General features: G+C 43.0%; 1 protein-coding gene across 4 annotated transcripts in view; it reads left to right on the top strand.

Moving 5' to 3' along the window:
- LOC147009771 (organic solute transporter subunit alpha-like) overlaps positions 1 to 17,365 on the top strand; it is a 46,309-nt gene extending 28,944 nt beyond the window's left edge. For all 4 annotated transcript variants that reach the window (XM_085860841.1, XM_085860837.1, XM_085860838.1 and 1 more), the window contains 4 exons: positions 1,232 to 1,325; positions 11,065 to 11,211; positions 13,300 to 13,405; positions 17,090 to 17,365. In XM_085860841.1, the coding sequence (XP_085716967.1) occupies positions 1,232 to 1,325; positions 11,065 to 11,211; positions 13,300 to 13,405; positions 17,090 to 17,253 (511 nt within the window). In that variant the 3' untranslated portion in view covers positions 17,254 to 17,365. The remainder of the gene's footprint in view (positions 1 to 1,231; positions 1,326 to 11,064; positions 11,212 to 13,299; positions 13,406 to 17,089) is intronic.
- Positions 17,366 to 22,080: the final 4,715 nt, after the last annotated feature.

The following is a 22,080-nucleotide window of genomic DNA, read 5'->3' as shown; positions in this document are numbered from 1 at the left end:
AAGCGGTGCTCCGCCGTGTTCTGCGGCAAATCGAAACAGTTCTAAGTGCCTGGCCTGCGGATATCTTCCCGAGATGCGATCGTGCAAGCGGAAGCTGCGATCGAGGCCCATCGAGAGCTGATCGATGCTTCACAATCATCAAAATCTATTTCCCGAGTCGGTAGCAAGTGATGAACACTCTCAGACCAACAGATTATGGCCTATTTTACATTTTCAAATTTGGCAGACATTTTTTCTAATTGCGGCCTACTAGGTGTTTTGCATGTTTTGGATGGCCTTGACGTTGACCTTTCATTAATTTTGACCAGATTTTACATATATATGCAAATAAGGTGTGTAAGTTTCAACTTGATGTGTTGAAAAATTAAGGTCTGGTAATCGTATTCACGAAAAGTCCATTTGATTATAATGGGGTGAAATTGTTGTCATGGAAACCATTGACATGTCAGAAGGGCTAAATCATTTGTTATGATTTTTTTTTTTTTGTGAACCAGGTCTGTCACCCAATATGCAAATGATGTTCAAATTTCAAGGTAATTGGATGACAATTGATGATTTTATATGACCTTTGACATTTGACCTCAAAACAATGAGATTCTCAGTGACCCAGGATGCAAACCCTCTTCAGGTTTCAAGTCAATCGAATGAAAATTGATGATTTTATGTGACCTTGACCTTTGACCCTTTGAGCTTTTGACTTCAAAAGCAATACACTTCGATGTTTTGATTGGTGAACCAATTCAGTGACTCAATATGACCAAAGTGACCTACAGTGACAGAGTTTCTATAATTGTTTGTACAATTACAAGTTTGTATGATCATTTATTTTCCACTCTCAATGGTAATGGTAGTTATTTGCTGAATTTCACAGCATCTTGCCCCAAAGGAAAGAGTTACTATGGTTGCAATGAGGTATGATATGTGGTTGTCAGTGAGTGGTCACCTCCATGAGGACCATTTCAACCTTCACGGTAATTGTAAAAATGAACTGTCATAAACATTACTACAGGCCTGGGAAACTACAGGCAACGAACGGTAAAGGCAAAGAGCTTGCTCTGAATTGAACGACAGGAAATCAACTATAACTGTTGGTGGTATCATGTGCTTACAAATAACCCCAAGTGGTGGTTGTAGAGCATTCGTGATCACAAAATAACTTTCAATTGTGCGTTGATGTTGAAATGGAGGTCGATTGTTGTACAAATGGATGTTGTCTCTTTGTGTTGCACAGTCGAACAATATCCATACTATGGGTGCTCACCATGCAAGGAGCCATCCTGCATCCTGTCTTGCTGTTAATTTGGATATCCATCTGTGCAGACAAGGTACAAACTCTTAGGAACCACTTATTCATGGACAAAGTGATAGGGAATAGCATGTGACGCAACAAAATTTGCAAACTGGGTATGAGGGGTAACTGGCAGTGGGGGGGGATGATGTTCGTTGAATATGTTGGTGGTAAAGATTTAGGTAACGAGAGGGGTGTGATAGAACTAATCAACTGGAAGGAAGTTTACATACTTAGTGCTTTTTTTTTTCCTGGCTTTGTTTGCGTGAAGTTTGTGGTGAAAGCATTTGCAGACAAATATCTTACTTGTTAATTTTGGAAAGCCAATCCAGCGTTGTTCAATCACGAATATGTGAGTAAGTAGAGTACCGTGTGGAAAAGTGTTTCCGTTATGTGATATGTGATCTTTGATTTGGTTTGTACCTTTAACTATCATTAATTGATCATGATCTTTGATTGCAATGCCCCTCTGCTGAAACTCTGATGCATTTTTGTGTTGTTTGATCTATTTCTGGATTATCTTCTTCATTTTTCTTTTCATGCAAGAACACAGACGAGAGATGAGTGATCTCCTTGGATACTGTTGCTGTTTTTGACGGTGTGCCATGCTGCTCTTTTTTGCGGCGGTTCTCTTTTCTGCTAGTTGTGAGGTTTATTTTTACTCAGACATCTTGAGTGGCTATTGATGGTAACAGGGGCTAGAAGGATAGCCTGAGCCCTAAAGGAACGCACACTCACTTTTGATCTGCTAGCTTAGATTTGAATGTCGACCCGGCTATAAATTGTCATTGTGGTGTTTTGCAACAGGGTGAGGCATCGGTGTGTACGCTGTCCCACGGATGGATGTTAAACGGTGTTCCATCTGCCAGCATGAGTTGGACGTTAAAAAAATCTCACGATGTCCTTCAGAATACATAGGCAAGCTATTGCTACCATCCTTGCCAAATTCCAAATTCATGCTCTAACCTCCATGGGGCACTGCATTAGCAGCACTGCCACACCCCTGCGAGAACGAATGCTAACTCGTAGCCACATGCTGGATATGAATGATGACTTGCTTCTTGTTCCTGCCTTAACTTCATAAGTCCTTTATGCAATTGGTCTTTTACTTTCTATTATCTAAAACTTTCTATTATCTAAATCTGAGATCCCTCAGATGGACATGAAGCCGGGATACAGACTACTTATGTCAGTTGGTGGACATTAAGAATATCAAGGTCTTTTGACAAAGAGGAGGCAAGTTATTGCCGGTACCATGGACAAATTGCTCATTCCTTCCTCAACTGTTGTCGATGAGTATTTGGCATAGTCACCACACTTGTCAAGTGTGGCTTGGCAAGAAACTCAGGGGAGACCTTCAACCTGCAGTGGACTGCATTAGGCCCGAAGAAGAGAGAACAAACCTCTTGTTAAGCCTTTGTTTCAATTTGCGTTTTCTTTGTTCTTCCTCTGATTTCCAATCACACTTCCTTTGTTCCTCTTCTGTTGTTTGTTTGTTTGCTTCTTTATTAGATTCTCGTGGAGGATCTCTAAGTCTTACTCACGTTGTTGTTCTTCATCTTCTTCTTGTGGACTTTTTTGTTTCACAGCCAACAGTTTTCATCGAAACTTCCTGAAACTTGGCAAATACATATGTAAAAATACCTTGTGCAGACAGTAACCATCTCCGCTTTTGAAAATTCCTCCAAGAGAAAAAAAAGTTATGACGTCAAAATATCTCCGCTAATGGAAGTCGCCTAAAAAATTATCTCCAAAACTAGGCAAGCTTTTTGAATTCTGTTTGCGAGAATCAAACGGGGCATTAGCAGAGATGAATTACCGCACATATTGGAGATGGTTCCTGCCTGTGCGTGGGCTTTCTGCATATACATGTCAAGTTTCACGAAGATCCGATGAAAACTCTGGGTTGTGAAAAAAAAGTCAAAAAAATAGGAATGACGTCATAAAAAATTGATATGATGTCATAGTGATGTATCAGGTTTGCAATAAATTATCTGTGCTAATGCCCGGCTTGATTCCCGCAAACAAAATTCAAACAGATTGATTCCCGCAAACAAAATCCAAACAGCTTGCCTAGTTTCGGAGATAATGTTATCGGCGATTTCCATTAGCGGCGATATTATGACGTCAACTTTTTTTTTCTAGTTTTTAAAACAAAGTTGCTCATTTCATCAGCACGCATTTCTCTTCACCGACATTTGTGATTTGTTCTCCATTTCACAACATTTAATTTTTTTCATCGTATACAGTGTTGAAGACTTGAGGATGAGCTGGAGCACAGAATGGACTCTGGCTTAACAGAATGAAATGAGCATGAGGAAGAGGGGGTGAGAGAACACACCAACAGCAGGGTTGAGGAACACAATAGATGGAGAATTGGAAGGTTAGTGTGGAAGAATGAGAGCAAAGGGGAGGACACAGGGTAAACAAGATGGACATGGCTGAAAACTCGAAATCATAGACGTGAAAGAAAAAGCTGGAAATAAGTGGGCTTTGGGGGCTTTAACGGGGGTTCAATAGATCATGGTTGTGGAGCGAAGAATGAGATTGAAGAAACTGAGGAAGTTGGTTCCACAGGCCGGGGGAAAAAAGAGAAATGAATGAGTGGAGGTGAGAGTGAGTCTGCATTTTTGGACTTTAACAAGGAAGCGGTGGAGCACAAAGAGACCACAGACTGGTCTGCCATTTGAAAGTGATAGTCCCAGAGTCTCAGCTTCATCGCAGGAGATACCAATGATTTTGAAGGCCTTGGTTTCCACGGCATCTCGCTGAGCAAAGTGTGAAGCAGCGGTGCCAGCCCAGAGGGAAGAGCGGTACCCAACCAAGTTATTGATGAAGGCATTGCAGGTGGATAAAAGTTCAGGTGCGCCAAGGAAAGACTTTGCATGACAGAGGATGCCAGTCAGCAACTGGCTTTGGAGTCCATCTTAGATGTGTGGTTTGCCCAAGAAAGATCATGGTTGATATTGAAGCCAAAAGTTTTGAGTGCGTGAAATTTTTCAAGTGGATTGTTAAGGAAGTATGTGGGAGGGTTCGCCAGATGGCTTTTCCAGAGAGACAGAGTGAGAATGTGAGAATTGTTGGAATGGAATGACATATTGCATATGTTTGACCAGCTCCTGATTTTATCGGTCTACATTCCCGACCACAGACCTTAATCCTTGCTGTGTCTACCTTAAGCACAATGATATTAATTAAATGTAATTTTGAATGACTTTCCTCAGAATCCCCAAATTAAATACGTACAAATGTCAGATAACAATTGAGCTACAAGTTAAATCACAAGTCTCAATGTGGCAACTTATCTCAAGCAAGCAGTTCATACATTAAACCCCAGCGGGTTACAATTGGGTGAAAGGTCGGCCGTGACACAGTTGAATGGAGCTAGTCCGGAGGGTGCGCACAGGTTGAAGCCGATTGAACAATCGCATTTTCCAAGTCATCGGAAGGTGAAATCCTCGTATCACTGAAGCACGGAGAAGAACCCGAGTCCACAGGTAAAGCTGTATCACAGATTGTGAAGATGGGGACTCCAAGCTGTAAAGGACGACGTGTTATTTGAAGGAGAGGTTGGAGGGACGAATAAGCTCCGAGGGTATGCTCCAGTCAACCAGCCATGTGAAGGGTGCACATAAAACACCCAATCAGAATCAGGAGTGGCTTTGAAATCATCGCCAAGATAACAGCAGTGCAATGTCTGACAGGTAGATTCCATGAGTTCAGGGAGTTCAGAGAATACCTCACAAGGTATGATATAAAAAGCGAAGCTAAATCTCCAACGACCAATCACTGTGGGTTGAAGTTGATCCGTTGTAGTCAGGGAATAGGTGAGTCACTGAACCTTTCAGGTTCACATGCAGAACACCCCCGATTCCTCCTTCACTGGGTATGCTGGTTTTAAAATGATATGCACTGCTTGAAACGGAGTGTGGCAGCTCAAGAGAATGTGTCCATGCCCTTCTCTCCTTGTTGTCCTTCTGCCTTTCTGTTCTCCTTCCAAATTGCAGGTGCCTTTTTACTTCTGTGTTGTTGTGATTTAACAGGAAATTTAATACCACTGTAACCCTCACAAAAGCACAATTACATGTTATACAGTGCTGGTCCATAACAAATGGAAAATGTTCACTCTACTGTACCGAACAAAATGACAGAGGAGTACAGACAGTACTCAGTACTGTGCAAAAGTTTGGGTTCTTTTCAATTTTCTGGTGCTATTCCCCATTCACTGTTTGTGGGAAGGTTGCATCTCAGCTTTTGGTGTCGGAAAACTTGTTAAAATCAATGGGATGCTAAATAAAAAAAGAGAAGTACAAGCAGATACTGCAGCACCATGCAGTTCCTTGTGGAAATCGAATTTTTATGAAGGTTTGTGTATGAAAGTACATACCAGTATGTAGAATAAATTAGGTAATTAAAAATATATATTTATTTTTGTGACAAATTATGATGTGCTCGTAATAAAGCACGAAAGAGTTTGTGGATTTTTGTACAGTAAATAATAAATCATTGACGGAATCAACACAAGTGAGAATTAATGCGAATTGCAAGAAACCACAATAAAAGTTGCAAATTGGTGAATATGTGAAATTAGTTTTCATTGGAAAAGTTTCTTTGTTTGAATGTATATGAGTGGGTTCAGAATGGAGCCAAACAAGCAGCAACCTTTAACAGAATGGTGTGTGAAGATCCAACTTCTGCAAAAAGAAGGTAAAGCCATAAAGAAAATAGCAGAAAAGCTGAAGATCTCCATCAATAGTGTGAGGTGCATTTTGCATCGCCTGAAAGAAACTGGCACAGTACAAGACAAGAAAAGACCAGGAACACCCAGAAAAACCTCTCCAAGGCAAGCCAAGCACTTAAAGTTTCTCAACTTACATGGCAGAAGAAAATCAAATCAGCAGCTGACAAATGAAATGAGAGCAGGCCTGAACATTAACATCATGTATAACACTGTGCACAGGACGGCTTATTGCAGCAGGTCTCCATGACAGAATTGCATCAAAGAAACCACTGTTGAGACTACAGAATAAGGCAAAAAGAGTGAAATTTGCAAGGCAACACAAAGATTGGGTGAGTAAACAATGGAATCAGGTAATCTGCTCTGATGAATCAAAGTTTGAATGTTTTGGATCGAAAAAACAACAGTTCGTACGCTGAAGACTTCGAGAACATCACGACACACAATGTTTGCAGCTTACTGTTAAACATGGGGGAGGCTCTGTGACCGCCTGGGGTTGCAACTCAGCTTTTGGTGTCGGAAAACTTGTTAAAATCAATGGGACGCGAAAAAAAAAGAGAAGTACAAGCAGATACTGCAGCACCATGCAGTTCCTTGTGGAAATCGTTTAATGGGAAGAAGATTAATTTTCCAAGATGATGATCCAAAACACACTTCCAATTCAGTAAAACAGTATTTGGAGAGCAAGGTTAGAGCAAGTGTGCTCCAAATGTTAGAATGGTCACACCAGAGTCTGGATATGAATCCCATCGAGGCCATGTGAACATAAGAAACAGAAAAAAAACATAAGAAACAGAAAAAAAAAACATAAGAGGAACCCAACTAATCTTGATATCTGGAATGTAATAAAGGATATTTGGCACAAAATCCTGCAGGAGTCCTCCAGTCGTATGCAGGAAGCACGGGGTAAAAGAGTGACAGCACTCAAGTGGACGAAGGGCGGACGCACAAAGTATTGACGGATACTCTGGAATAGCAATATTCTTGTTATTTATTTAAACAGTTTGTTTGTTTCATGTGCATTTATAAAGGCTGTTAATTTACAATAATGAACACATATAACTGTTATCAGTAATAATTTGATCAATTTACCTGAAAGTATGAATGTCATTTGAATAATCCAAACTTTTGCACACTACTGTTTCATAAAACATAACTGAATGTGATTTGTTTACTACTTGTGATATGTATTAAAATAACGACATATGTTTGTGACACCTCATAAGTACTTGTCTTTCCTTATCTCATAGCTATTCTCTTCTTTCATATGCAGCATGTGGCTGTGGGTATCATAATTTGCTTGGGGGTGTCATTGATGCAGTGCCCCCCATAAGTTAGAGCAGGAATTTCTGATTTGTTTCGGGCATGTTGATAATTCACCTTTTCACAAAAGATACCATGAAATCATTAAAGTCCACCAAGTGTGATGTTATAAGTTGGGACGCCCAGTTTAAAGTCCATCTGAGGGACGGTGCACACATTGATGCCTCGGCCAGGTAAATTGATCAAATTATCAGTTCATCCAGAATCGTTTTTAGGTAATCTAGACTTTAGTCAGGCGAGCTTATGTGATGGAGCAGTGTCCGTAAGTGAGCGAGTCAGTGAGTCAGTCATTATCGCTTGAACCAAACACACGATTTTGATGAAATTTGGCCACAACTTTCATATCTGATGCCTAATGAATTTTTATTGACCACATAAAAATATGCACTCATTAATGGGGTGTACTGGGGAGGGGGGTTGACCCCCAAAAAAGGTATTTGCTCTCTTCTCCAAAACTACACCCACGATTGTGATGAAACTTGATCACAACCTTCATAACCCGAAGGAGTCTAGAGGGCGGGGGAGGGGGGGATCGTCGATGGATTGCAATCTTCAAGTCACGCCATAAATGTTCAATTTGGTTCAAGTCAGGACTTTGGGCCACTCAAGAACATTGATTTTATTGTTATTCAGCCACTCCAGTGTGGCTTTAGCTTTGTGTTTCAGATCATTGTCTTGCTGAAATGTGAATCTCCTACCCAGTTTCAGATTTATGGCAGTTTTTCATCAAGGATTCTCTTGTACTGTACTTTGCACCATCCATTGTCCCTTCTATCCTGACAAGCTTGCCAGTCCCTGCTGATGAAAAGCAGCCCCATAACATGATGTTACCACCACCGTGCTTGACTGTAGGGATGGTGTTGACTGGATGATGTGCAGCGTTAGCTTGCGTCAGACGTAACGCTTTGAATTTAGACCAGAAAGTTAGATTTTTGTCTCATCTGACCACAACACTTTTCTTCACATGCCTGCTGTATCATGAAGATGCTTTTTCTCAAACTCCATATGAGCTTTTAGATGCGTCTTTTTCAGCAATTGCTTCTTTCTTGTTGGCCACCACACCTGGTGTTTGTTTAATGGTTAGGGCGGCAGGCTATGGATCCGAGGGTCCTGAGTTCAAACCCCGCTCTACTGTTGAATTAATACCAGGTGGGGTTAACTCGGCCTGTCATCCTTCCGAGGTCAGCAAAATGAGTGCCAGCATGCTGGTGTACTGTGTCGGAGTGGCGACCCGTACAGGATTGTGCCCAATAGCCAACGAGACTGTTTAGGCAGCACCGACACTCTGGACCGAGTATGGTCCCAATCTCCTCCATCAGCATTGGTGTCTCAATGTGGTGAAAGCAAGATGAGCAGAATTAGTTTTCCCTCCTTTTCTATCCTTTTGGAGTGTAAACAGGGCTGTGTTTTAAAAGGTGATCATGTGAGGTGCATAAGCTTACGTTTCTCTTCAGCATCAGAAACTGTTGCAGAGTCTTCAAGTTCTTCAAAATCCCTTTCTTCCTGATGGGTGAAACTCTGCACAGAGCATTCTTCCTGATGCTCTCTACAGAGTATGGTCCCAATATCCTCCTTCTCCTCCTTTCTTGCAACCTGTCCATCAGCTTTGTGAAGGGAACGGGATATTGTTGATTGATGAACACTGACCCCTATCTCAGACATTGAGTTTTGCAGATCTTTCAAAGTCATTGCTGGATTTACAGTGACGTCCCAAACCAGTTTCCTGCTTCCCTGCTGATGAGTTTGGATGTGTGACTTGATCTGAGTAGAGTCTGTGTGGTATGTTACATCTTCCACATCTTGATGATGGATTTCACTGTACTCAAAGGGGTAATGAGTGATTGAAATCTTCTCATAACCCTCTCCTGAACGGTGCTTCTCCACCACTTTGTGTCTGACTTCTTTGGAAAGGTCCTTGGTCTTCATGTTTGCCTTGTTAGTTGACCGTGTGAGTTACACCTTAAAACTCTGTAGATAAGTGGGGGAGCTTAATTTTTAAGTTAATCCACTGATGACATACAGGTGAAACCCATTATACTTATCTTGTAACCTTTCAAACAAATAATTTGCTCCTGCAGTGATTTTGGGTTAATTAGGCAAAGGGTTTGAATACTTATTCAATCATCTGATTTTTTCTCTGTTAATATAACTTATTCACATTTTATCTGCATTTTTTTTAGCTTTATCACTTTGGAGTAATTCATGAAACCTCTATATATTAAGTTTGATTTGAAAGCATCCTGAAATAAGCTCAGGTGGCATCATCATGTGAACTTTGTAGGGGAGTGAATACTTTTGCAGGCCACTGTGTGTATTGTAATACTTCTCTGAGCTTTTTTTGCCAGGTCTTGAAAAATAATTTACCTGTGTTGGCGTTGATATTCAGGAACCTACTGATGTGTACCTGCGACCAGGGCTGTGGATCTGCCATTTGGAGAAGTTCTGGGCTGAAAGGATCGAAACCTCGATGTAAAACGATGCCCAGCTAATGATTCGGGCAGTTGGGAAATCAGTAAATTGCTTATAGGTTAAGGTTATAACTTCAAATAAAATAGCTTTTGTAAGTACTTACCTGTGTGTGTGTGTGTGTTTGTGTGTGTCTGGCTTTCTTCTTGGGAATACGGTGCAGCAACTGGTCTTTATTTTGATTAACTTTGATAGTCTCGACATTCTGTTACATTTGTCGGGAGGGAGAGTGGGGGGGTGGGGTGGAGGGGGGGGGGGAGGTGGTTCAATTTCACCATGGAGCAGATAGGAATGTATAGAGTAGCATGGTCCGTGTACGAGTACTTCGCCATCTCGATGTATAAGTAGGGAAATGCTTGAAAATTGTCTTTTTGCATGTGCACCATACGAGGGGTGGTGTGTGGAAAGTTAATTAGGGATTGTGGTTGAGGAAATTGTGTATATAACCTCTATGTCAACCTTTACCAGGGGCGTGCCAGGAGACAGCACGAAAGGGGGGGGGGGTCTGAGACTATGAACACCAACTGAGGGGCGGAGTGATGGATCTCTTGGGAGGGGTGGAGCATTTCCCAGAGAGAGAAGAGGGAGGAGCTAATTGTGCAGTTGGTCTGGGGAGAAGGTAGCTGGGAGTTGGTGAGAGTGAGGAGAGCTCAGAGAAGGTTGTCCTGTCTGCCTGCTTTTGCCTATTTCGTCTATCTACGTGTTTTGTCTCCTCATCGCCTGTTCGTCCCCGCCGCTGCCAGAGCTGAGACCCCGGTTTTTGTTCCCTTTCCCCCCTGTCTGTGACCGAATCGGAGTGAGGCACCATAGTTTCTTTAGATTAATTTTTTCCTCATTGTACACAATTATTACTTGCATTCACTTCCTTCCCTCCCAACCCACCGTCATCTCCTCGCGATTCAATCATCCCTGGTTTTTATTGGTTGTGGTTCGGGAAATAAACCCTTCGGTTTTACACGAGCGATGTTTCTCGTGTCTCTCCTCACGACCCACGTGCGTGGTGTTGTCCACTATAATTCGGAACGTCTCCTCGGGAGTTGAACTGCTCGGGCATCGTGGGTTTTTACCCTCCTGCTGCGACAAGCGCGACATTGGGCAAGCTGTCGACGCTACGATACTATTGATAATTTTCCATGATGATGTAATTGTAGTACATTGTATGGTGCTTACAATCTCAGTGTGTTTGTTTTTACTCACCTGCATCTTCTTCATGCGCAACATGTCTTCCTGTTCTTCCTTTCTTTCTCAGCCAGAGCTGGAGGACTTACCGCTCGCTTTGAATCTCACTCTGGTCGTATCCATGTTGATTTCATTGTATCCTCTGGGTCTCACATTTGCTCAGGCAAAGCTCCATCCAAGGGCTGGGAAACAACCAGCCAAGTATGCTCTTAATCAGGTGAGATACAATTTAAGGGGATATTGTGAGATAATTATTCCAGTGACTACCTCGGTCAACCGATGCAGGATTTTGGGTTAAGGGATCATCAAAAGATGGCTGCCTATTTAATTTTGGTAATACGTTTAGTTTGTAGGTGTAATGAATTCGAATGTCACTTCTTGTATTGCAGTTTATGTTTACGGAAAGAAAGAGGGACCTTGAGATTTCCAGGGAGTCATCGGGCCATTAAGAATGAAGGATGTGGATGGGAGTGATGAGGATACAAGAAGTAGAGTTATGAATGACTTCTCATAAAGCTGGCAGGATACATAATGAAGCACAGGAAGAGGAAGATTTTATGCAACTAAGGGAAGTCCAAGGAAGTGCAAGAGTGAAAATTGGGTGTTTGGGTTAATTAAAACATCCCTTTTGAAGATAATTAATGGCCTTATTTAATTATATCCTTTATCAGGTGATTTTCAGCCACCTCGCTCTCTGGGGTCTTAAGGTGTTTCCTGGGTAACCTCGTTGGGGTCTGAAGCCGCCATGTTTTTTTTTTTGGCCTGCTCAACCATGCCTTGACTTGGAACAGGCCGCAACGATTTCTTAATGATAGTTTTTTATTATTTTTATTTTTTTCACTTTCCTCACTCGTATTATCGAATGCCTGTTCATCGTTGCAATGCTTATTAACGTCCAGAGATGCCAGCGCTTGTGGCTATATCTCATTTCCACACATGCCATGACCTGGTGAATCTCTTAAACTAAGGCGAATTACAAAATTTAAGCTCCAGAATTGAACTCGGCAGCATTTCCGACTCCTAGAAAAAGTGTTCATTTGTCTAATTTGGACATTGCTTGGGCGTTATCGAGTGCATGGGTTTATCGACGGCAATTGGTAATCACTTGTCAAGCCAGGCGTTCCTCCGTTGGAGTGCTTGCTCGAGTGGTTAAGCCACTTGCCAAGCGCCCGACAGTCAATAGCGGTACAGTTTGTGTCCCGATCGGGATGTACAGTCGACAGTTACTACAACGTAGAGGTACGTATACAGCGCATGCGGACGTGGTACATATGGGTAGATTTGGATCTGTACAAACTCCATGCCATACCTCTTATGCATGCCTTGGTGGCAAAGTTTCATCCCGTATCTTCTGGAGGTTCTTTCAAGTTTTCCTTTGTCCTCGCACCTGTTTCTAAAGCATTTGGTTATCGGGTTTGCTTTTCAAAAGTTACATGTTTCCCTTTTGTGAGTTCCACAGGAAAATATATTTGATCAGGCCCAATTTCCAAGCCGTTTGTCATATTGATGCGTTTTCTGAATTACCGAGCCAAATTCTTCGAACGTGCAGACCGTGCTGGAACAATGAAGGAAAAGACGAAAAGAGCTGGGTACATTCACAACATAAGCAATTTATTAATCAGGGCTAGGAAAAGTATGTGTACAATAATTAAAAGGGTTTTATTCAGCAATATGTGCAGCAGGGAAAGCAAAGGATTCATGGGGTGCAACAAAAGAAAGTGACGTAAAAAAAAAAACTTACACATTCTTATCTTACGCAAACATTAGAGGTGCCATCAGGCACACACCCGAGGAAATTAGAGATACTTACTTCGAAAAATACATACAAACACTTGCTCCATTATATATAGATTATTATAATGATGTGCAGACGAGCACATTTGGCGACCAGTACAGGCGGATGACTCGTTAGTGAAGGTCATTGGTGAGTCAGCTGGGTTTTTCCTGACAATATGATTGTGACAAATTATTAGTTTCCCAGAGACCAGCTTAGTTTCCAGAAGCTTAGGTTCCAAGTCCTTCATACTGCTGCCTTCAGCTGGATTTGTATCCACAAGCTCCGGAATAGTACCGAGCTGTTTTAGTATTGTACTCACCACTTGGCCTCAAGTTAAAACACTTATGAGTGTGGAGGATATTATTCTGTTGAAGTGACCAGTCGTTTTAGGCTCCTGTGCTTTGTCATGTATTCTCCTTCAAATTGTGGTGTTTACTCGAACTTGGGATGTGCATTTTATTATTTTATTTATAGTTTGTGCTGCTCCAGTCTATTGTGATTCTGTTGAAATTGCTCTTTGTATTGCAGTTAACCCTCGTCACGATGAAGCTGCAGACCGCAGTGTTCACCATGCTTGCCAAAAATGGTCACGTGCCATGCTTGCCACCGTTTCCTTCGGTCGCCAGAGCGAGACGTAATAATTACTGCAGTTAAAACATCTCAGGCTGACACCACAACAGCAGTGACATCACAATAGCTCTTAAACTTGTATAACAATGAGGCATTGCACTTGCCTTCAGCAATTTATTTCATTTTGAACTCCTCGCTGTTTAGTCTCTTGGATTTTGAACCGATGTTTGGACCACTTTCCACTGTTTTTGCTGTCCTCTTGGTGTGTTCGCAACTACGGTGGCCATGGAACCGTACTGTATGCACCACATTCCATCGTGTAAATCTCACTGTTTCATTGGAGTGCTTGCTTGGGTGCTTAAAATCAAGCGAGTCATTTGGCAAGCTCTCTACAAGCTGATTGGTAATGGAACGCATCCCTTCTAAACACGTCGATCTTCTCGGTCGACAAGATTTAAATATCTTTTCGGTTTAAATAAGGACCAGTCTTTTCACTTTCCTTCTTCACTGTCTGCAGCAGTTTCATCCAGTCCTCTTTACTTTCAGCCAACATAGTGGTAGCGTCAGAATTCCATAGATTGTTGATACATCTTCCTCCAATCCCGACTCCATCATCTATGTCATCCAAGTTCGATTATTTGTAAAAATTACTATAACCACAAATGATACGGCAATTCCATCCAATGATAATGGCATAATGATAATATTAACACGATGGTGAGCAGGATGGCTGAGAGCGATGCACACTCTCCTCGTAGTTGTCTCGCCTGGTGTCTGTTTGTGGCGAGGATGTTGATGTCATGGAGAGATTCACTTACTTGGCAGTGAATATCATGTCTCTGCTGGCTGTGAGTCAGAGGTCAATAGATGTCTGGGTCGGGCCTGGGGAGTCATGGATTCACTGGATAATGGGGTGTGGTGCTGCCGGTACCTGTGCGGGAGGACGAAATTCTGAGTCTTCGAGTCTTTGGTGCTTCCAGTCTTGCTCTATGGATGCGAGACTTGGACCCTGACCAGGGTTTCATTATGGACCCTGACCTGACCAGCGTTATGTGGAATGTGTGAGTCATACGCTTGCATACGTCAAAAAATTTCAAGCATGGAAAATTTGTCTAACAGCTCAGCGTACTACGATGAATGCCAGCATACTACGACATATGCCAGCGTGCTCTTAACGTACACAAACTTACCCATAACGTATTCGACGTGTGCCAGCGTTTTAGACAAATTTTTCATACGTCAGGCATACGCTGGCTAAATCGTCAAGGTGTGACAGGGCCTTAACGTGGGAATAACTGTGGCCATTAAACGATCAGAGGAAAATAAACAAAACCCCAACCACATGGTGCACACGTACATGTAATACCCTGCCCTCACAACCCTCCACCCCCTCCCCTCCCCCCCCCCGGGAGCTCCCATAGGGAGTGGGTGTATTGGTACACAAAATGATAATTTTTGTTCGTTCTTTTGTTCATTTCGCGTGTCTCCTCCAAAATGAAGGTCCACCAGCGAACGTCCCAGATGTAGCGATGCCACGGTAAACTATCAATTGCCTTTTTTTTTTTTTACATCCGATTAAATAGAAACCTGCGGTTAAAATAATTCGACCAGACTTTGCCTTTCTCCACCCACTGGCCCACCCATACTATGGCCGATGGGACCAATCACGCCAATGATCTCGTGTGAGTACCTCCTGAATAAATGATTCACAGAGTATATTTTCTCTCCATCGAGGAAAAACGGAACACGAGACACCTTCTCAAAACTCGCACAACCCGCACACACAGAGAAGGTTGTATCATCACGGCTGGATACCCATGTGCTCGATAGCAGTCAGGTCAGGTCAGGTCAGGTCAGGCAAGATTAGATCTGTGACTTCCTACAGGTACCATGTAAACCTGTACTAACCTGTTTCATGGTCGGGTTGTCGGCAACTAAACCGATTCCCCGACCAAGTATCTTGGTGAGGAGGGTGTATGATATGGACACCCAGCAGGATTAAAAACAAAATCTGTCAAAGGGTGGAGGAGCTCCTTGTGAGCCAACGGCCATCCATATCTAGTGACCAACTGTGTCTGTGGATGTCCTCCTGCAGTTGCGTTACGTTTTATTCAGAGGTTGGTGGCAGGATTTCCACTCCGGCCACCGTAAAACCCTTTATTCCGCAAAACATACTAAAAGCATAAATACATCTGAAAACCCACACAGTGGGAGTACCACTCTGTAAAGCGGTCGATTCAGTGAATCGGGATGTCCTCTGGATGATTCTTGATCTTTGTGGGGTGCCACCAAAACTGATCGATCTGATGTCTGAACTATACTCTGGTACTGAGAATGCCGTGAGATGTGGTGGTACCATCTCTGACTTATTTCCAGTTGTTACTGGAGTTCGTCAGGGGGTGTGTACTGGCCCCCACACTTTTCAGCACTTGTATGGACTGGATTATGGGGAGGATGTCGAGGAGATCTCGATTTGATGCATTGTTTGGGAATGTCAAGATTTCTGACCTTGATTTTGCAGATGATGCAGTCATCTTTGCGGAGTCTCTGGAATCCTTTAGGAGGCCCTTGAGGTGATGAATGAATGAGGGCCCTTGAGGTAATGAATGCACCCTTGAGGTGCAGAGCCGCTGAGATTACAGGTTTCCTGGGTCAACACTAAGATACAGGCTTTCGTTGACATCATGGATGCTGCTGTCCTGTCTGTACCTGTTTGTGGTGAGGATGTTGAGGTTATGGAGAGATTCACTTACATTGGCAGTGATATTCATGTCTCTGCTGGCTGTGAGCCAGAGGTCAATAGACGTCTGGGTCGAACCTGGGGAGTCATGGATTCACTGGATCATGGGGTGTGGCTCTGTCGGTACCTGTATGGGAGGACGAAAGTCTGAGTCTTCAGGCCCTTGGTGCTTCCAGTCTTGCTCTATGGATGTGAGACTTGGACCCTGACCAAGGATCTGAGACGTCGACTGAATTCCTTTGGTACCAGGTCTCTTTGGAGAATCCTTGGTTATCGCTGGTCGGACTTTGTGTCCAACGAGCGGTTGCTGAGAGAGACTCAAATGAGATTTGTTACCTGCATAGTCCGTGAGCGTCAGCTGTGGCTGTATGGACACGTGTCTCGTTTTCCTGACACTGGTCTTGCTCACCAGATTCTCTCGGTGAGGGAGCCTCGTGAGTGGAGGAGGCCAATGGGCAGACCATGTACCTCGTGGTTGCAACAGATTGATCCGCATCTCAAGGAGATCGGGATGGGCCAGGCATCTGCCTGGGGGGATGGCCAGACAGAGGCGCTATGGAGGCGAGATATGTGCTTCTCCGGCGCATGCTCCCATACGTGACCTGAGCTGATGGCAGTGACATCATCGGTTTCATATTCTTCAAGAATTAAAACTGATCTTCTCCATTGAAGCACAGCTCAACAGAAATTACATTTCATATTTGTTTACACGAGGAATTTGACGTTGTGGACAGTTTGGGTTGATCCGCAAACTGGATACAACTTGGAGTGTGTCCCTTTTAAAATCAATTTGTTGTCCTCCATTTATAGCATCCTGCTTTCAGGTGTGCGTCAGGTGGTCCCACATTTGATCATGTGATTTAACTAATTTGTGTCTTTCGTTCAGAGTGATGCAAAACCCAGTGGAATTAAAAAGCACTTGACAAAAGCTGCCAGATGAACTATGTAGATTTTGTTGGCAGAAATGATTGCGTGGGTTTCTGTTCCTCCATCTTCCTTGTCCCGCAGAGATGAATGCACAACTGTTGGTGATAGAGATGTTCCTGTTATCTCTGCTTAACTACCGTGTTTACAACTCTCCAAGCACACCGGAAACACTTATACACTCCAAGGACCAGCAGACAACCAAGGAAGTGGAGGAAGCTCCTACTGTTGCAATACCCACAGAGTAATCCAATTGTCCTATTTCTTCCATTTTACCTGTCTGCAATCGTATGCATAATATCTACGGTACTCCATGTTTATTCATTTCATCACTCTGCTTCTGGGTGGAAGTGTATTTAAGGTATCAAATTTTGTAGGACTTCATAATCCTCTTATTTGTATTTGAAAAATCAGTTTTGCTTTTCTTGAGCTTGCATTGGTTTCACTACTCTTTTTTTTATCATACATTAAAGATGTCAAATACAAAGATGGACAGAGGTTGTGTTTTCATCCCTGTCTGTTTGTCTGTGAGAAAGATATCTCAAAAAAGTTGGGGACGGATTTAGATGAAACTTGGTGAACATGTTGAGTGTGCGATAAGGACGAATTGATTAGATTTTGGTGAAGATCAGGATCCAGATGCACATTTCAGCAGGACAATGATCTGAAACACAAAGCTAAAGCCACACTGGAGTGGCTGAATAAGAAGAAAATAAATGTTCTTCATTGGCCCTGTCAAAGTCCTGACTTGAACCCAACTGAACATTTAAGGTGAGATTTGACGATCCCCATTAAACTTGGCAGAAGTAGAGCAATTTGCATGTGAAGAATGGGCAAAGATTTCACCATCTGTGCGCAAAGCTGGTCGAGAAACGCCCAAAAAGACTCGTATCGGTCATTGCTGCAAAAGGTGCTTCCACCAAATACTTGTTATGGGGATTCACGAACTTTCAACGATGTGATTTTCCCCATCCAAAATTGGCTAATCACCCCCAGGACGATTTTCAATGCTGCAATAAAAGATCCCTGACGAAGCAGATGTCACATCTTTCATTCGCGTCTTTATTGATTGACTTTTTCTTCCACACACATTCACTGCAACAAATAAAATTCACGAATAAGTTCCACATACAAGACGCGGTATAGCACGGCTTATGGCAGGGGTCGCCAACCTTCGAGCTACTTTTGATTGGTGAAATATTTCAAGAGCTACTAAAATATCAATTGATAGGGGTTCAAATTTAGCTCTTGCAGTTAATTTACAACAATACATATTTAAAGTGAAGGAAAATTGATCTTCACCTTCACGTGAGTGTGGAACTTGACACTGCATGCTGTCCAGCAGTACTTCGTCATCAGGTGATGGAGTCCTCCAAATGCTCGTCCGTTCGACGGGTTTGAAATTTAGATTTGATTTAGTTCATGCAAGAAGAGACTGATTCGCAAAGAAATGTTGAGCCAAATAGGGAAGCCACTTTCATTGATACTTTGCGGATGTTACTGTACTTCTCGGTGTCCATGAGAATCCAGAAATTTGTGGCACATTACCTTGGTTTCAACTGAATGTCACTTTGAAGGCTGATGATCTCCATTTCCAAAGGGACACGGTCAAGGTCAAACAGCACACCAATTTCTTCAGAAATGTCACCAACATCAACTTCCATGAAGGGGTATGAAATGGACATCAGACAGGGCTCCATCTCCTCAAAATCATTAAATCTGTCATTTAACTCTTGGCCAAGCATGGGTAGGAAACCGCTGTACTTGTCAATGTCCACAATTCCCATAGAAACCTCGTTTTCTGCTAACGTTTGAAGCATAGGTATAAGGAAAATGTTGCATTTTCAATTTGTGCACTTGTTGTGTCAGAAGGATGAAGTTTAGACTTGAAAGCTTTCACTGCACTAATCATGGCAGCAATTGTCTTCTGCTTCCTTTGTAATCCACGGTGCAGGGCGTTCAATTTTTCCATCACGTGTTAGAAATGCCAAATTGAGCATTCACGAAATGTTTGATAATTGGGTGGTATCTTCGTTTCTTCACTCCATGAAAACTTTAATTTCTGGTAAGAGTGAAAGAGTGGTGGTGTTGTTGTTGGTGTTGGTGTTTGTTTGTTGTTGTTTGGCATGGTAAGCTCTGCTTGAACACTCCTGCTGTATATCTGGAAACTTGTACTGAAGATTGCCCCTCTACCAGTACACCGGTACTCATTTCACCGGTATGCCTGGTGTTGGCTTCATGGCTAGGGGGGTGGGCTTTGGATCCTCGGGTCCTGAGTTCAAATCCCACTCGGCTGTTGAATTAATACCAGGTGGGGTTAACTCAGCCTGTCATCCTTCTGAGGTCGGCAAAATGAGTGCCAGCATGCTGGTATCCTGTGTCGGAGTGGCGACCCGTCCAGGATTGTGCCCAGTAGCCAAGGAGACTGCTTAAGCATCACCAACGCTCTGCACAGAGTATGGTCCCAATCTCCTCCTCCTCTGCTTCCCAGTGCTCCACTGTTACTAATCAGGATGGTTGAGTGATACAATTAGTGTAACTCTGGCAAACGTCTAACCATAACAAAAGAGCAGGGCAGCGCAGAACTCCTTGTCAATGGTTACACACTATTGTCTAACCAATTGAAAGGAATGATCGGGCAGTTTAGAAAGTAGTTTATCAAGAATTAGCAAAAGCATGCATGTACAAGGCAAAACAGTGTCACAAGAGAAAAGATCTTACCCCAAAGCACATAAGCCCTCGTGATCAGTCATCTTATCACAACTTTCAACACAAACATGTGGTTCAAGAATTCTGGGAGAAGGAGAGAAGAAAGGTTGATAGACAGAGGAGCGAAGTAGGTGGGGTATGGCGTCATTCCCAGTCTCACTCGTACGGGAGCCGGACGGCTCATGGACAGGTGAGTGGGAGGTGCAGATGAGACGTGCAGTTGCGTGTTGCGCGAGTCCTGAAAATAACTGTTGTGGACTCTGTTGTAGTCGTCTCTCACATTCATCTTCCGAGATCCAGCCACTCCGATTGGCTGCTGTATTGTAATTCTCTCTTCCTGTCCAGGCTGGAGTTCCTCAAGGTAGCGTTCTGGGCCTTGTTGTTTTTCTGGTTTTCATCAATGATCTCTCTGACTCTGGAAAATCCTCTTTATCTCTTTGCTGATGACTCCACCCTCTGCCGTACCATCTGTCATCCCTCAGATTGGCAAGCAGCAGCTTCTTCGCTCTCTGCAGATCTGGATAAAATCACAAACTGGTCCAACACGTGGAACATGTCTTTCAATCCTCACATATCTCACACTCTCACTATGTCTCTCCAAAAGGACCATCTAGAAACCACCCCATCTACTTTCTCAACAATCCTCTGGAAGAAGTCCTTTCACTCAAGCTTCTGGGTCTCATGATCTGCCATGACCTTTCCTGGGAAAGCCACATTTCCAACCTGGCCTCCAAAGCCAGTTGCCGACTGGGAATCCTCCGTCGTGCAAAGTCCTTCCTCAGCCCACCTGTGTGCTCTGTGTCCTCTTCCTTGGTACCCGTGCCCACCCATCAGCCTCTGCCCGTCCAGCTCGCATATCATTCATCATGTGGCTCAACATCATTGCCAACTGGTCCATACCTAATGGGGGCAAAGGCGAAGCAAAGCCGACCTGCTGTCCTGGGGTGTGGACTCCAAGGGTGACATTACATTCTCTGGGGGATGAGGTTTGTGGTATCTGATCATTCCAAGTGTCTCTGCTGCTCCCCCCCCCCCCCCACTCCAGCGAATGTTCTTTCACAGAGTCACCTTCAGATGCAACTTCTCCCACCTCCTCGATAAAACCCACCTGATGTTGCGAGTCGTGGTTAGACAGCTGCGTTATGAAATTTTGACCCTTGCTCTGCTCCGTCAGACAACGATTAAATTTTGGTTCTCATTTTGCTGTCCATGCACCAAATTTGAAGCAAAACATAGTATTTGAAGAGATGAGCTTTCTAGCAGAATTTATTACAGCTTGTGCAAATTCTCTGGCACCTTAATTCTAAAAAGACCAATGTCTATCCCAGGTTATTGATGGTTCACATCATCGCCCATTCTCAAAATATAAGCTGATTGTTCGTCTCACACCTAAGCTCTGTTCTTTGCAGAACTAGCCTGTGTAGAGATATTTCAACACTTTGTGTCCATGATCTTGTTGGATGTATCTGCCATTATATTTCTTTCCCTCCTTTTCCTTCCTTTTCATTCATTCTGTTGCTTGTTATGTACAACTGCAGCTCCACCGGCCTATTAATCAGTACAATTCCTTTTCACCCTTTGTTACTTTGCTCTTCCAAGAGCCAAGATTTTGTATATACTCCGCTCAGGATATCACTGTGTGTGGTCCAAGGTTCGTTGGTTTATTTTGAGAGGAATAAAGACAAGGAATATTGTAAAGTACCAGGATGACAGTTTACAGTGTGAGGCCAGGAATCGGATCCCAGAGTGGACAATTTCAAGGTGAATCGGTTACCTCTGAGTTGCATTGTCATTTTATTGCACACACATATTAGGTGATTTCACTGACACTGACAACCTTTAATTATATATACAATATATATATATATATATATATATATATATATATATATATATAAATACAATATATATATATATATATATATTGTTCGTCTTTCGGCTGCTCCTGTTAGGGGTCACCACAGCGGATCATCCGTTATGATCCGCATAGTGATTTGGCACAGGTTTTACGTCGGATGCCTTTCCTGACACAACCCTAGTCGCCTCTTACGACACAGGGATAAGGATTGGGTTTCGCCATGATTACGGGCTGCCCTACACCCTCTCATAGCGCAGCCCAGCGCAGAGCTCCCGTCCTCAAGCGATCCTCCAACCCAAGCCTCCGAGTAGCCAGATTACAGGCGCACGCCACTACATATATATATATATATATATATATATATATATATATATATATATATATATATATATATATATATATATATATATATATATATATATATATATCGTCTTCTTCTTCTTTCAGCTGCTCCCGTTAGGGGTCGCCACAGCGGATCATCCGTGTGATCCGCATAGTGATTTGGCAC

The sequence above is a fragment of the Eptatretus burgeri genome, chromosome 17 (genome assembly GCF_056783735.1).
Source record: "Eptatretus burgeri isolate ZD-2024b chromosome 17, Ebu_testis_v1, whole genome shotgun sequence".
NCBI lineage: Eukaryota > Metazoa > Chordata > Myxini > Myxiniformes > Myxinidae > Eptatretus > Eptatretus burgeri.
This window is presented reverse-complemented; position numbering and strand designations above follow the sequence as displayed.